Source organism: Platichthys flesus, chromosome 19 (assembly GCF_949316205.1).
Source record: "Platichthys flesus chromosome 19, fPlaFle2.1, whole genome shotgun sequence".
Lineage (NCBI taxonomy): Eukaryota > Metazoa > Chordata > Actinopteri > Pleuronectiformes > Pleuronectidae > Platichthys > Platichthys flesus.
Genome location: NC_084963.1, coordinates 6,633,684 through 6,647,853, shown reverse-complemented (window position 1 = coordinate 6,647,853; position 14,170 = coordinate 6,633,684). Strand labels below are relative to the sequence as shown.

General features: G+C 47.5%; 1 protein-coding gene across 1 annotated transcript in view; it reads right to left on the bottom strand.

Annotated features, from left to right (window-relative positions):
- Positions 1–13,895, bottom strand: part of bcr (BCR activator of RhoGEF and GTPase) — a 75,077-nt gene extending 61,182 nt beyond the window's left edge. Inside the window, 2 exon segments of the mRNA XM_062412727.1 lie at positions 11,425–11,480; positions 11,482–13,895. Of these exon segments, the coding sequence (XP_062268711.1) occupies positions 11,425–11,480; positions 11,482–13,034 (1,609 nt within the window). The 5' untranslated portion in view covers positions 13,035–13,895.
- Between the last annotated feature and the right edge of the window lie 275 nt (positions 13,896–14,170).

The window sequence follows — 14,170 nt, the reverse complement described above, 5'->3', positions numbered from 1 at the left end:
TGTTCATGTGAGTGGGGGAATATGACGCCCCGTGTCACGACAGTCAGGATCCAGTTTTGCAACAAGTGGGCTGCAGCATCAATAATGGATGACAGAGGCAGGGATTAGACGGGGGGGCAGAGTGGTGTGTGCAAAGCAGGCAAACGTGCCCTTTTATCTAAATTCAACAGTCAATTAGTGGGAACATATTCAGCTCTGCGTGTGTATGAGATGCTAAGTTTACTCATAAATCTCCCTTTTTGCATTTTCTGTGTGTTTGTGTAGGAGAGGCAGAGCTGGAGAAGTGGTGTACAACAGAGACACACAGTATTTAGAGGGAATTAGGGAAATGTCGACATTATTCAAACGTGTGTGTAGAAGAAATGAGGCTGGAGTTTGGAATTTAATCTTCACAAGTCCTCATGCAGTGAAATTCAACGCCGCAAGCTACTGTGCGTCCTCCTCGCAGATGTGACAAGAGAAAGTACTTCTTGGGTTGTCACTTCCAGCCAATCGCTGCCACTTTGCTCTGAGCGTGCTCTGCCATTTATAGGTCTGTAAAGTGGGCCGAGAGAGAGAGAGAGAGAGAGAGAGAGAGAGAGAGAGAGAGAGAGAGAGAGAGAGAGAGAGAGAGAGAGAGAGAGAGAGAGAGAGCGAGAGAGCTGCAGCGACAGTGACACAGGGAGAAATGTCGAATTGGAACACTGGAGAAAGAAAACAGAGCTGACAAAGAATGAGAGGAGGAGGGAGATAACAGATAAACAGCTTCTTAAACCAGTGGCTGTAGCTTTCTGTCTGAAACTGTAAAAAGTGACCTGCAGTAATGGAGCCACAGCGAGTAAAGGTCGGCTGCAGGACTCGGTCGATCGATGCCTGAGGCTGCGTCGCCGCTGCTGCACAAAAGGCTGTTCACCTGTTTATTCAAAGTTAAGAGAAGGTTGACACAGTACACGGATCCCAGAACTGGAGAATCAGTCATCATCGCTCTGAATACACCAGTTGAGGATGTAGAAGACGATGTGTTTAACTGGGCCTACAGGCTGCCCCGCCCCCCACCGACTTCAAGGAGCTGTTTACCTGTTTATATCATGATCACATTTCCAATTTCAACACGGCCCTTCCCCGGGTGCAAGACATACAAGCCACAGAAAGACAGACATTCGTGGAATGCGAAGGCAGATCGTAGGTAGATATGACTATTTGGACCACGTGGACACCACAGAGGAAGGAAATCCCACCACAGAAGAAGCACATGTGGAATCACTTCATGTTCTCTTCCTCCTACATTCCCAAACAGCTTCATCTCTCTTTCTTTTACACAGAGAAACATATTGAATAAAGTCAGTTGGAGACTTTGTTGTGCCGAGGGTTTAATGTTCATTTCTAGCGCTCCTGGTCTTGTTTTTTTAAGTGCTAATAACACAAACATGTGCTCACATCAGCCCACAGCAAACATCACACGCCTTCAGTATTGCTTTGTTATCTTGCAGTCAGGGCTGTTTGCACAAGGTTTCCAATGAGGACTTGGAGATTTCAGGACTAACCAGATAACCGCATAACTCTGAAAGTGGTTCTTAAGCCCAGTGAGCCTCCGCTACATGTAAGAGTTGTGCAAATAATTTTTTGCACAAAAAAAAGGTGTGTTTTAAGCCCTTGGCTAAATGCTACAGGTTGAGCTGGAAAAAAGCAATGACAGTGAAAATTCTCGTCTCTGTTGTTTGCTCCCGGGAAGGTACGTAGGAGGAGAATCAGGCCAAGAGCTGCTGGCTTGGATTCTGCCGCCTGTCAGAAGAAAAGAGGGCTAACAATGGACTGAAACAGAAAGACAGCGCGGGACAATGCGGCTGCGGACAAAAGGCTTTCAAAATTCCGACTGAGCGTGAAAAGGCGCCAGCATCTCACGTTTAAATGACAGATTTTTGCAGATTGCTGAATTCCCATTCACATCCCTCACATCCACGTTTCACTAATCGTGATTGTGCCCGAGCTGAGAGGCAGCAAATTAAAATCCTGGAGATAACGGAGAGAGAGAGAGACAGAGAGAGAGAGAGAGAGAGAGAGAGAGAGAGAGAGAGAGAGAGAGAGAGAGAGAGAGAGACCATCCGCTGTGATGTGTCTGATATTTTCTAGACAAGTGTCGTCTCTCCATAAACTTGAAAATCAGTTGTCATGGCCAAATTGGGCTTAAAATCAGCCTTTATGTTGTACAGTGCGCTCCAGGCTGAACACTGCTGAGTGAAAGAGGCAGGAAGAGACCGAGCGAGAGAGAGAGGGAAATGGTCAGGGGGATAGAGAAAAGGATATTAAGTGACATAAAAGACATATCACAGAAGGAGGGACGTTACCGAAGGGCATGCAGGGAGGAGAGGAGAGTGGAGGAAGGGGAGGGGAGGCCCATCGCAACATGAAATCTGATATTCCCCAGGAGCCTACGGTTATCCAGTCCCTCTGCAACAAGCGGCTCAACAAATAACAGACAATAAAAAGGAGCCCGAGCCGGAGAGAGAGGCATTATGGAAATCAAACTTCTTTTAACATCTGGTGACAGTGTAACAAATTCTACAGATTCCGCTCTTCCTCAAAACCAGGGTCTAACCCATCACTAGAGCTTTTCTTCCTCCTCCACTCCAGACTGCAGCGGACAGTTAGAGCGTGTGTTTCTCTTACAGTATAGCTTCCTCATTCAGCAGCTCACTAGTTATATAGAATCTACACTACTATATACTGTACACACACACCTCTACCTTTGATAGCCTGCGCAGCCCTTAACAACTGCCATTTATTGAGAAACCTATCCCTGCTGCCCAGTGCAGACACAGTCCAATAACAAAGAGCCTGAAGGAAGGAAGGTAACGGACACACACTATCATACACACACAGAGACAGACACACACACTATCAGATAGAGAGAAAGAAAATGAGAGAGAGAGATTTGATTAGCCCATAGCATGTATATGAGCCCACAGGAGGCAGTGTGTTCCTGCAGGGCACAACAATAAAATAACAAGAGGAAGTAGCCACACTGGATATTTCAGAAGTATTAAACAAGGAAATGTTTGATCATCATCTGGATTTATTTAGTATTAGTCTGTAATCTATGGCCAACTAGGGTTGAATGGACACACAACAAAGCTCTGGTTTCCATTTAGAAGCCAGTTAACATCCAGGGGATGCAAATTTGAAATTTTATTAACATTTATCACCAAATAAATCTCCTTAACAACTTTTAGTCAACATTATTGCATATAACATAATAATCAGGGTTTTTTTCTGTAACAAATACCCTACATCTCTCAGTACAGGTGATTATATTTTTCAGAATTTTGCCTCTTGATATCTCACGCTTTGGAATTCAGTTAATTTCGTGGGATTTGAATAAGATTATTTGCGCCGGGCAGGAGGTAGCACGGGTCGTCCACTATCCAGAAGGTTGGTGGATGGATCCCTGGTTCCTCCAGTTCAGATTGAACTCCAGATTGTGTGGGCATGTGAATGGGTGAATGTAGCTTGTACTGTAAAGCCCTCCGAGAAGTACACAAGATAAAACTCTATATAAATTCAGTCCATTTAGCATTTAGCGTTGCATTATAAGCCTGAAGACAAGATTTCAAGGACATTCATGAAGTCAAGGACAGAGAACAACACTACATCCTACGTGCAGCTTAACCCCTAGTGAGCCGCAATCCTCAGCACTGACAGTAAGCTGAGGTTAACTCCATTATAGTCAACTAAACCAATTTTCCGAAGAATTATAAGCTTTTAACAGTCGGTGTCTTCTCACACAAACACTACATCTGCGCAGGCCGAACATATGGACGGACAGGAGAAGGAAATACAGGCATGCAGACTTGCAGGAACAGCTGGAGGGGGAGAGAGAGAGCAAACTAAAAGATGGGAGAGACTCTCAGAGAATCGGCCGAGTCTGCACCTGCTCTACACTGCTCTGTAACAAGGAGACATTTGGCATCGATTGTGTTGTTTTATAGGCATTCGTCGGTTAAACCCCTATTGGACAATTACAGAGAGAGAGGCTGCTTGAGGAAGGGGGCTGGGACTTTGATCTCTTCCCCTCGCTTGGAGGGAAACCCGGGGAAACAAAGAGGGAAAGGTGAAGACTTCTAATTGGCTGCAAGCAAGGGAAACTGGAAGCAGCTGGAAGAATGGGGCAGTTGAATGGAGAGGGAGAAGACGGAGAAAGAAAGAAAATAGGAGAGAGTAGGATGAGAGGGATAAAAGAGGAGGAAGGAAGTGAAGTGGAAGTTATTTTCCTGTTTTTTTATCAACTCAATTTAGTGCAATCAAAGCTAATCTCGTCCGATCAACCCTTTGTTTTGTCAACCTCACATGTGCAAACGCGCTGTGGAACATGCACACATGACAGCGCTGGTTCGTGAGTGATGATAATCCTAATGTGTAATATATAGGACATCATGCATTAGTGCAGTAATGAGTGCAGTCGGATGTGAGCTGTGCTACATGAGGGGGAGAATAAAAATAAAAAAAACACTAATGGTAATCTGATTGTTGGCCAGCTTTTAATTCCCAGACGAAAGAGGGGAGATTAAGGCTTGTTTATGTTTGCATGACTAGACAGGTTTGTGATGCCTTTTAATCCTGTAAAAATATCACCAGGCTTTCAATTATATACGTTTATGCCATAAGCCTCCAAGTGCACGGTAATCATGAAGAAGAAATGTTGAATTATTAGCGGAGCCTCCTGAATCTAAACTGCAACCCAGAGTCTTGTTTGCTTTCACTAGGATATCAGTGAATGTTTATTTCCTGTGTGTTCTAGATACACTGTATTCAAGATATTAATTAGCGATGTTCTAATACAGGCAATGGAAATTCCAGTGATACTAAAGAAAATGCTGGGTCTTTAAAGTCAATTAAAAAGTTTTCTTTTCCCGAGAAATGACATGATCAGTATCTGAGAGGTAAAATGGTATCTGAACATCTCTAGACTTGTTAAGACAACAGCAATACGTCATATTATATCTTTTATATTATTTTGGTAATAAATGAGCACTCAATTATTGCACATCTATAAGTTAAGGGGCTAACAAGTCAAACGAAGTAAAACCAACAGGATCCCACACTTCCCACGATGCACGGTCGGATGTGGTTAATATTCAGATCTGTAAAAATGTAACATCTTGTAACAAGGGCTTTCTGTTCAAAACCACCTGACTAATTTCCTTAGATAGAAGGACAGAAACCATACAACTGTTCAGGCTGCATACTGCTTCCTGTTTATTTAGTCAAATGACATGTAAAGTAGGTGGTGTCTCTCTAATGTGCAGACACGAGTGTCAGTGAATCTGGACGAATGAAGCAGAAGGCAGCTCTGCACAGCCCCAAGTGCCGGGTGGTGTCATGTTGACATTAATCATCACAGACGCCATATTTCCTTGTGGTCTTAACCAGAAACCAGGTCTTTCTTTCCACCCCCCACCCCCTGACTTTAACCCAGTCCCTTGGAGAGCTGGCTGTGATTAACAACCCAATCATCTAACCTAGAACATGTAGAAAACCAGAGAACACACAGCAGCAAGCACTTACACTGCAGGGCCAAAGGCCTGTGGTGAGCGGTTAGCTGTGGACGCTAACTAGCACAGTTTCCGTGCACTGCAGCCAATCCAGAGGGCGAACTCAGAGCACCGCGCTGCACAGAGCCAAGATGGCCGCTCTTCAAAGTTACAGCAGTGAGGGGGGACAAGTCACCAGAATTATGTACAGGATTTTTCCAACCTTTTTTTATTTTTTGTCGTTTTATTTTAACAAGAGCAGTTGGTCACCAGAGGAAAGATTGTGGCCGGGTGCTTGGCAGAGGAAACATAAAAGCACACACACAGAGAAAAGGAGAAGAAATAAACAGAAGCAGGGAAGAGTAAAATTACCCTAAGGAAGGCCGTGAGTGTTTATGTTTATGTCCATAAATGTCTGTCTGGTCCAGTAAGGTCCAGTAATGATCATCCAATCTGCTTCCGTTCACCTGGTGTCCAAAACTGACCCCAGGCCTCAAACTAATGGACAGTGGATAAAACATAATCCCGTCCGGTCTTTAAAGAGAGACAGTTTGAGATTCATGGGCTGCCACACCAGCAGGTTGTGAGAGGTTGGACCTCTACTGCAGAAACAAGAGAAGCATCGGACCACAGAGATGCTCTGAGAAAACTAATAATAAAATAACTCCCTCATCTTGCCAAATACAAAATCCAGATGGAGTGAATTTAAATGGGTCTTTTGCTCTATTAAGTTCTATTCTAGTGTTGCATATATAATATAATGGACCTGGTGAATAGATGTGATCGATCCAAGTAGCATTTTATATTGTTTATACTGTTAGTTAAGTCAACTACTATGGTCAACTATACAAGGTTGAGTAATAACTAAAGGACGGCAGGAACTGTGAATGTTCAAGACCAACCCCTGCATACTAGAGATGTAATATATTATAGAGTGTATATAATGAAAATAGCTCAACCACTAAATTAGTAAACAGGCTTTTTACATTCTCAGGAACTTTTTCTTCCTCCATAACTGATCCAAGGAGCAAAGGGATTGTTTTGTCATTGGTCCGAGCAGGTTACACCGGCCAAGTGAAAGGCCAAGCCAAGCGCCCAGCTGGCAAGAAAAAGGCAGACACAACCCCCCTCACCCCCCTCTCTCTCCTCCTTTCACCCCTTCTTCTTATCCCCCCTTCTCTCCTCTCCACCATTCAGGGCCTGACTATGAGCCTGCAGCTCCTGTGTGCCGGCTGAGGTAACCCAGGCTTTCCCCGGCAAACTCACTCGAACAGCGCAGTATGAAGGAGCCTTTTTAGCCCCCCCCCCCACGCTCAGTGTGAAAATGGGGTCATTGTGCCACGCCGAACGACTGTAAAACATGTGGCCAGAGGTACCAACAACAAAATGTGTGTCAGTGTCTCGTGGGCTGTACCCATCCTTCCTCTTCATCCTCTGCACAAATTAACACACATGGAAATACACGCTGAATCACTCAAGGCAAGGGACACGACACACAGGGTTTGACACAGGGCTCAGAGGGAAACAAGACACACACAGCCTGGTACAGACCGTCACCTCCACTAACAAACACTCAATGATAATGATTTCCTCCGTGGCTACAAATATATTTAGAAAAACACACAGCGATATTATCATCATCATCAGATTTGATGTGCAAAGGTTCCTCAGGGGAACCAAGCCCTTTTCACAGTGACTGTTGTTTGTCTTCTCCGACACATGCTATAATTCATACAGTGACACATGCACGCCCTCCCAGCGTGCTTTGATTTGACGATTTTCAGGGCAAAAGACACAGGGGTTAAAAGTGGGCTGAATATAGTTGAAAGAAATGTTGGTTTATAGACTTTGAAGTTGCTTAAAACCTTTGTTTCAACAACGTATTTCAATATGAGGCAGGTTCCATCATTAAGGATGCGAGTTTCAGAGTTAGTATGGTATTCATGTTGTTTAGAATGTCAGATTATGCTAACCAAGCTAACTATTACTACTGGTTATATTAATGTTATTGTGAAATTATATTTAAAATCTTCTTACTTTACTTCAGCCACATTCCATCTTATGTATTTTACTTTTAGCACTAAACAGGGTTTTTATTGGCAAGCTAATGTTAGCTAACAGTTGGCTCCGTTAGCCAGCGATTACACTTAGCATATAGGTGTATATAGCCTACTTGGTATCAACCTATTCCTACTTTACAATTTGTTTGCCAGGTAAAAGCCATTAGAGTTCAGTGTATCGTAGTGTGAACGTATGCTGCTGCAACTGTCTCAGCTACTTAAAATAAATTCAAATGAATTCAAACGCCGCTGAAATCATGGCTAACTATGACTATGTATTTTTAATACCAACACTACTGATGAGATAATAAAGCTATTCTGCATTTATATGATATTTTAAAACTAAAACATCCTTCATTTATGAAAAAGAAGAGATAAATAACCCCAGGCCCAGAGAGGACGGACAGAGAGTGACGGAGTTTTTACTTGTCTAAAATTAGAGCTGCTGACGGGTCCCAGCTTAAGGAGGTGGAGGTCTTGGACAATCAAACCATTGAAGCTTTCCCGGGCCTGTCCTGCTCTGGCATCCCTGCCCTCTGAGACACAAACCCACAGGTATTCACCAGTTTTCTCTTCACATGAATCAATGGAAACGGCATTACGGAGAGACTTGGCATTTTCGGTTGCCACCCAATTCCATTCAGAAGGCAGTGAAAGCCGCCTTTCTTCAGCTGACTGATCGCAACTCAAACTCTCAGCAAGTTTGTGTGTGGCCACGGGGCAGTTCTGCTAACATCGCTATGAGCTTCAGAGGATGAGTTTTATTCTCTGTGAACTTTTGCCCTTCTTTAAAAAGAATCAATTTCAATGTTCTACATTTTATTTCTACACAAATTCAGAGGTTTACTTGCAGGAAAGACGAGGAGGAGATGTGAGACAGACTTGTCAGTCGTCTAGGCGCGTGTGATCAAATACTCGCGCTCGTGTTTCTTCAATCCAGATCAAAAGCGGGAAGTTGGCAGCTGAAGGTTTCTCGCCTACAAAACCTGTTTCGATTTAACTCACCGAGCGGCTCCGCTTTCCCACTGAAGTCACTGGAGGCATCTTTATTTGAGTCTTTCATTCATTTTGTCATTCTGTACTTCTGTCGCAGTCACACAAGGCCTGATAATCTCAGAAGGGAAACATCTGATCCTGGAAGCCGGAGATGGCGTGACTCCTCCAGAGGCGTCTTCAGACTCTGGTCGACAAATGGCATGAAACATTTCCCTTCTTGCACCCGGCTGTAACGTCCCATCTCCAGCTACAACGCGAGCATCCATCCGCCCGCAACTATCGCTGAAGGTAAAGCAGCCTCCAGGTATACGAGCAAAACTCAAGCATGTGTATGTTTTTGTGTGTGTGTGTGTGTGTCTTTGTGCGTCTGTGCATTTCTGTTACGCAACGGGAGAGTTCTTCCCATCTGTGCTTCTCCGCAGCCCCCGCGTCCCTGACCAGTGAAGCGAGAAACGACAGCTCTCTGCCTTGCACTCTGCCTCCCTCGCACAACACCGACCCACTCTCCATTATTATCATCATCATCCTCGATCGCCCAGCAAAAACACACTCTTGGCTCCCCATCCCTCGTCTGTCTCTCCTCCGGCTGGCTGGCTGGCACAAACACACACACACACACACACACACACCACCAACCACCTGGGCTTCAAAACAACAACTCATCATCATCATCATCATCACTTTCACTGTCTGCATCGCACCCATCTGCCCTCAGCTTAAACCCCAACTACAAAACAAGACCCGCTCTGCAGGGTGTCGAAACATTTTCACTTCCTATGCTCAAATTCCAGATTATCCCACTAAGTGCATCCCTCTCTACACCCCCCAGCCCCATCCTCCATCTCTGTCCCGGCTCTTCCGGCTCGCCTCGCTCCCCACAGGGCTCATTGTTGTGGAAAAGATGTTAAAACAAAGAGAGCAGACAGTGCAGCGATAATCCTAAACATAGCAGCTGGGGAATTAGCTAGCCATTTTCCTGGGGACTCGCGCTGCTGCTGTACACACACACACACACATCAGAACAATCTTATTTGTTGTCAGCACGACGAATGTTAGCGATGGCTGATGGTGTTTGCCTCCCGGGGAAGGGAATGGTAATTAAAATGGAAGATGGCTTTTCGCATTCACCGCAGAGAGGAGTTGGTTTTCCAGACAGGATGAGAAGCTGCACTTTCACCAGAGTGTCCAGTCTGGAAAAAGCATTTTAGCTGATTCCACCAGGGCCACCGTGTCAAATAAATGAATTATAGATGCGCAGAGACCTCCGCTGCTCAGGATATTTAGGCAATGAGCGGTTTCAGGTTGCAGAAAGTAATGCTGCCCAGAATGGTGACAGTAATACCAACAGTACAGGGTGGAAATAAGGCCTGAGGTCAGCTGTCACTTCATTTTACAGGTACATATGTCCGGAGTGAAAACATATCAACAGATCCCCTTTTTCTTTCTGTCCATTTTTCATGTTTGAGTTTCTACTTCTAATCCTCCAATTCTCTCTCTCTCTCTCTCTCTCTCTCTCTCTCTGCTTCTGACTTCCTCTTCCCTCCCCTTTCTGACTTCCTCTTCCCTCCTTTCCAGTCCATCCTGGCACCAGAGCAGGTGTGTGATGCCAGCACCCCGCTGCCTGTCTGCTCAAGCAGGGCGCCAGCACCAAATCTGTTACAGTATAGCAGGGCCGCTAAAACACTTCTACTCCCTTCCATAGCCAGTCAAGTCAAATCAAAGTTTATCTATATAGCACGTGTGAGACAACCGCAGTTGGCTAAAGTGCTGAGAAGGGGTTGAAACACAAAAGTAATAAAGCGTTAAATATCATAACATCGTGAAAGACAGTCAGAAGAAGAAGGTTTTAGAAGTCATTTGAATTTAAGTGTTTCTTAAGACCACTGAAAGAAAACCGACCAAAACCTGCATTACCACTGCAAACCGGCATCTTGGTAAACATCATTCCATGTCTAAAAACAGAATGTCAAATATCTGAACCGCCCGAGCAATGTGCAGTTTTGGCTCTGGTGAGCTGGCAAAGCCTCAACAATGGAAACTTCACTGAGGTTTTACAGTAAACTAAGCCCTCCTTATGTGGATCTTGAACACAACACACTCCGCTGTTGTTGTGAGTGAGCCTGGCAGCCAGGGCAGCCAGTGACCATGTCTCAAACTCCCAGTATGCACACATCTATCTGATAATGTCGCTGCTGTTCTATTACAGGTGGCTGAGAGGCTGCAATCTAGTGGTCAGGGACAGTGCAGGTAATTGTTGGAGAGATTACAGTGGGATTCCTTTGTCCCGGTCTGTTACATAAGCAAATTAATAGTTTTGGCTCGAGGTGCAGGCGGACGTCTTCTGCTTTGTCGAACTCGAGACGGACAGGAAGACGCCACCTGTGATTTGAATTCCACACTCGGAAGCCACAGGGGTCGTCTGAGAAAGGCTAGACCTGCAGCTTCCACTCAACCTGACCACATTTATTGTTCACCCACCCGACTGACATTCCAGGAATAAGCAGAGGAGGATCTTTCATCTGTCTCCCACGCGAGGCCTTCCAAAGGACACACAGCGCTGCTCGTCTATGTGCACACTCACAAACACACTCATGCACACAGAATCAGTCACTAGAACATTTGTCTTTTTGTGGTTTTCAAAGGGAAGAGGCTAAAAATGCTAAAGAATCAACACCAAAATCATTCCTGTATGAGTAAATTAAACTTGTCCCAGCATCCCTCAAGCTTTCATTCATTTTTCCTTCCTCCACACACACACAACCAGGCACACTCTTTTTTTCTGTGTGGGCTCGGCAGCGTCCTTTGTGCTCCAGGCCCACTTGCTCTCAGCAAAAAGATTAAAGACGGGATGCAGCACTCACCTAGGTGGTCTCCATGGAAACTGCTGTCGTGGGATGTTCTGCCGTGGGGCAGGAGGGTCATGATGCGCAGCAGGTGGCCAGATCTGACCGGTCTTGCGCACACTCACAATAGTGGCCTCAGACATGACCACGTGGCCTCCCTGCTGCCGGTGATGCCGCTTCTGGGACTGCGGCGTCGGCGGGCTGCTGCTGTCCAACGAGTGCTGGGAGTTCTGGGAGTTCTGGGACGGCGAGCGGCTCTTCTCTCTGAAGGGCCGACGGAAGGCCGTGGTGGGGCTGGGTGAGACGTGGCTCGACTGGCCAGAGGAGAAGTCCTCCTCGCTGGACGTCAGGTTCTCGTTGGAGCTGCAGTCCGGCGTGTAGCCGCCGCCTCCACCGACATCTTCAAAACTACCTGGGGAGTAGGAGCGGCGTGGCCAGGTCAGGAGGTGGTCGTCTCCTACCCCATGGTCTCTCATCGTGACCCCGGTACCACCTCCAACCCCACCTTCGCCCATCATCACCCCACCAACATAGACACTGGAGTATGCCTGGAAGTCAGAGGGCTGCCAAGGCGGGGGCGGAGGTTTGCCCCCATTGGCCCTTTGTCTCTGATTGGGCTCTCCATCTTCATATTCTGCGTCGTAGCCGCAGGTGCTCTCAGTGGAACGTCCTCTGTACACAGGCCTCGCACGGAGCTCCCCAGCTACAGTAGCCAGGTTACCTGGGAGGGAGTGGAGAGATCTCTTTCGCTCCATCTGCATGGCCTGGCTGCCCAGGGAGCTGATCTTGTCAGAGACTTCACGGTCATTGACCCTTACCAGACCCCTCTCGTGGTGGAATTCCATGTTAGTGTAAAATGGCGGCGGTGGTGGCGGTAGTTGCTTCTCCTGACCCTTCGCTACATCCCCTGAAGAGTGAGAGTTGGCCCGTTTGATCCTCTCAAAGTTGGATCTAAGAGCTGCCACACCAAGACCCATGCCAAGCTTGTCCTTGGGATCAGTGGGCAGATCTTTGTCTGGGGGTGGAAGGGTGGGCCTGCGGGGAGAGACCGAGACGCCGCCTCTCTGCTTGGAGGGCGAGAGGCCGTCCAGGTTGTCGCAGGATGTGGACTCAACCTGCTGGGGCACGTCAAACGCCGACTCCAGTCCGTCTCCGTGGGACGCTGACTTTCTGGCAGGTGGAGGTCTCGGTTTGGTCCTGCCTGTACCATCTCCAAGAGGCTGGTAGCGAGTCCTCTCCATGGTGGACCCACCACCACCTACAACACCACCACCGCCGCCATAACATCCACCACCAACTCCTATTCCAACCCCACCAGTCTCCTGCATGTGTGGCTGTTGGGACTCCGCACCCTGTGTGGCTGCGGGGTCCATCCCCTCGCTCAGCGGCGTCTTCCTGAAGCCCCACCGCTGCTTGTCGTAGCTCTTCCTCTCTTTGGCCAGGAGGGTCTGCAGGTAGATCATGCGGAATCGCTCCTTGTTCACCTCCTGCTCCAGACGCCTGATGGACGCCTTGCACCTCTCCAGCTCCTGCTCGATGCCCCCTACTGACCTCAGCTCCATCTTGGGGGGCTCTGACTCTGGGAACTGTGCTTTCCACGCCTCCATGAATCCAACGGGTTCCACCATATTGTTCCACCAATCTCTTCCTGAGAACGATCCCCCCCGACTCACGCAGAAGGGGAGGGAGGGAGGGAGGGAAGGTGCCAAGGACACACGCAGATTGTCCCTGTCCAACACTGAGTCCTTCCCAATAACAATGTCCAGCTCCAGCAGCAGAGCAGGGGCCGTGTTCAGAGCAGGCCTTGAGGAAACCCGTCCACCAACACACTGTCTAATCGCTGACACTTGTCGTGGGCTGCGCGGGCGCCACAATACATCCCATTCTGAACAAGAGAAACCGGCTGGTCAGTCACTGGAACCACTGGGAACGGGCGGCGCAGACAGAGGAATAACAAACTGGAGCTAACTTGGTGTTTCTCATGCATTATTCCACAAAAAGGGCACTTTCAGAGGAGGAGTAAAAAAAAAAAAAATCTAAATGAAAATCTCTTGACAGCTGGTGTCTTTGTGACCAGGGGGATGTGGATCTCAGGGGGGGGGGGGGGGAGAAAAGAGGAGAAAGTGTTTTTCTATCAGTCCTGGTTGACTCACTGTCCCCGTGTGAAGGTGGAGGAGGAGGAGGAGGCTTCACTCCATGTTGTCCATGAATCCCGGGCGCTGCCGCTGCTGCTCCTCGGGACCAAGGCGCCTTTGTACCCGCAGCGCTTCAAGGAGGACGCGTGAAAAAGCGCAAAACGCGGAGCGACGACACCATCGGAGGCGCGGGGTCTTCACGCGGAGGAGGGAGCCGGTGCGGGGGGGACGATCTGTTCCATTATCCCATGTTCCTCCACAGCACTGGTGTTAGTGGTGCCGGTTGGGTTTTCTCCCTTTCTGTGTTTCTCCAGCGTCTTCGGCCGTGATGGTGCCGCTGTGTGCGCTCCCATCTCCGGCCAGAGGGGCTGTGAGGGAGTGGGAGGGACCAGCGTGACAGCGAGTCCGCTGTTTAAAGAGACACACGCACCCCCTCACCTGAAACACGCAGCCATTCATCCCCATCAACTTCTTCAGTCAAGACAATGAACTGATGATTTAACTGCTCTTAATAAAAGACCGCAGATCTCAGGTCTGTTCTTTATCCATGTCGGTGATGGATCTGTGCGTCTCATCCAACTGCATTCGTGTCCAGAGGGTGAACTGGAACATGTATCCTACAAAAGAGG